Source organism: Verticillium alfalfae, genomic scaffold, assembly GCF_000150825.1.
Source record: "Verticillium alfalfae VaMs.102 supercont1.11 genomic scaffold, whole genome shotgun sequence".
Lineage (NCBI taxonomy): Eukaryota > Fungi > Ascomycota > Sordariomycetes > Glomerellales > Plectosphaerellaceae > Verticillium > Verticillium alfalfae.
The window spans coordinates 478,854-479,952 of record NW_003315028.1 but is presented as its reverse complement, the minus strand read 5'-3'; the positions used below and the strand labels follow the sequence as shown (position 1 = coordinate 479,952).

The window sequence follows — 1,099 nt, the reverse complement described above, 5'->3', positions numbered from 1 at the left end:
AGATGAGCAGTCGTGGCGGAGGCGGACGTGGTGGCAGGGGTGGCCATAGGCGGCCCCCTCCCCGCATCTTTGACTGCCAGTTCCATGTCAAAGACTGCTACGGCGAATCCATTGAGGACATTGACGTCGTTCCCCAGGTCGGTTTCGAACCCGGCCCGATCAATCGTCGCGGCTTCGACGTCGTGAGCATGATGTTCTGCATGCACTACGCCTTTGAAAGTGAGGAGAAGGCTCGAACGATGCTACGCAACGTAGCCGGAGCGCTAAAGAAGGGGAGGCCGTCTCCGTTGGATGCATTCCCAACTCGGACGTTCTGGGAGAGCATGTACGGAAATTCACCGAACGAATGAAGGAGAAGAAGAGGCTGAAGGAAGAGAACCCCGAGCCACCCGCCGAGGCCGAGGACGGTGAACTGGAGGAGGGTGAGGCTGAGGAGACCGCCGAATGGGGCAACAGCATCTACCGTGTCCGATTTCCCGGCAAGACCCCCGAAGACGGTATCTTCCGTCCTGCGTTCGGCTGGAAGTACAACTTCTTCCTCGACGAAGCTGTGGAGGAGGTTCCCGAGTACGTCGTGCCGTGGGAGGCGTTCCGTGCTCTGGCCGAAGATTTCAACCTCGAGCTGCAGTACCAGAAAAACTTCATGGATGTCTGGAACAGTGAGAAGGATGACCCCACGCTCGGTCCATTGAGTGAGAGGATGGGTGTGAGGGAGCGCGGCGGCGGTGACCTCCTGGTTTCGCCAGACGAGCAGGAAGCTGCGAGCTTCTATATTGCCTTCTGCTTCTACAAGGTCTAGATGTACACATGGGCTCTCACGAGAGATGCATTTCGATCTCCCCGTTTGGTGTTGCTTGTACCTTTTCTTTACGGGAGTCCGAGACCGGAAAGCTCCTCTACTCTTGCTCATCAATGATGGAACCTCCAACCACTTGCTGGGCATCGCCCAAAATATCCAAGCTTTCTAGACGTTCTTCGTCTGTGATATATATTGTCCCTCGCCATTTGCGCAGTTTTCTTGATCGAACTGTACGTGCAGGTGAATCAGGCCGCCCATTGATGGTCTCCGACTTGGATGTCGGTCCACTTTCCCGGTACT

General features: G+C 56.1%; 1 protein-coding gene across 1 annotated transcript; it reads left to right on the top strand.

The window, feature by feature from the left end:
* Window positions 1–2: 2 nt before the first annotated feature.
* VDBG_07965 (mRNA cap methyltransferase) lies at window positions 3–799 on the top strand (the record flags this gene model as incomplete). The annotated part of the gene is made up of 2 exons (XM_003001660.1): window positions 3–251; window positions 353–799. The coding sequence occupies 2 exons, from the start codon at window positions 3–5 to the stop codon at window positions 797–799; spliced, it is 696 nt and encodes a 231-aa protein (XP_003001706.1).
* Window positions 800–1,099: the final 300 nt, after the last annotated feature.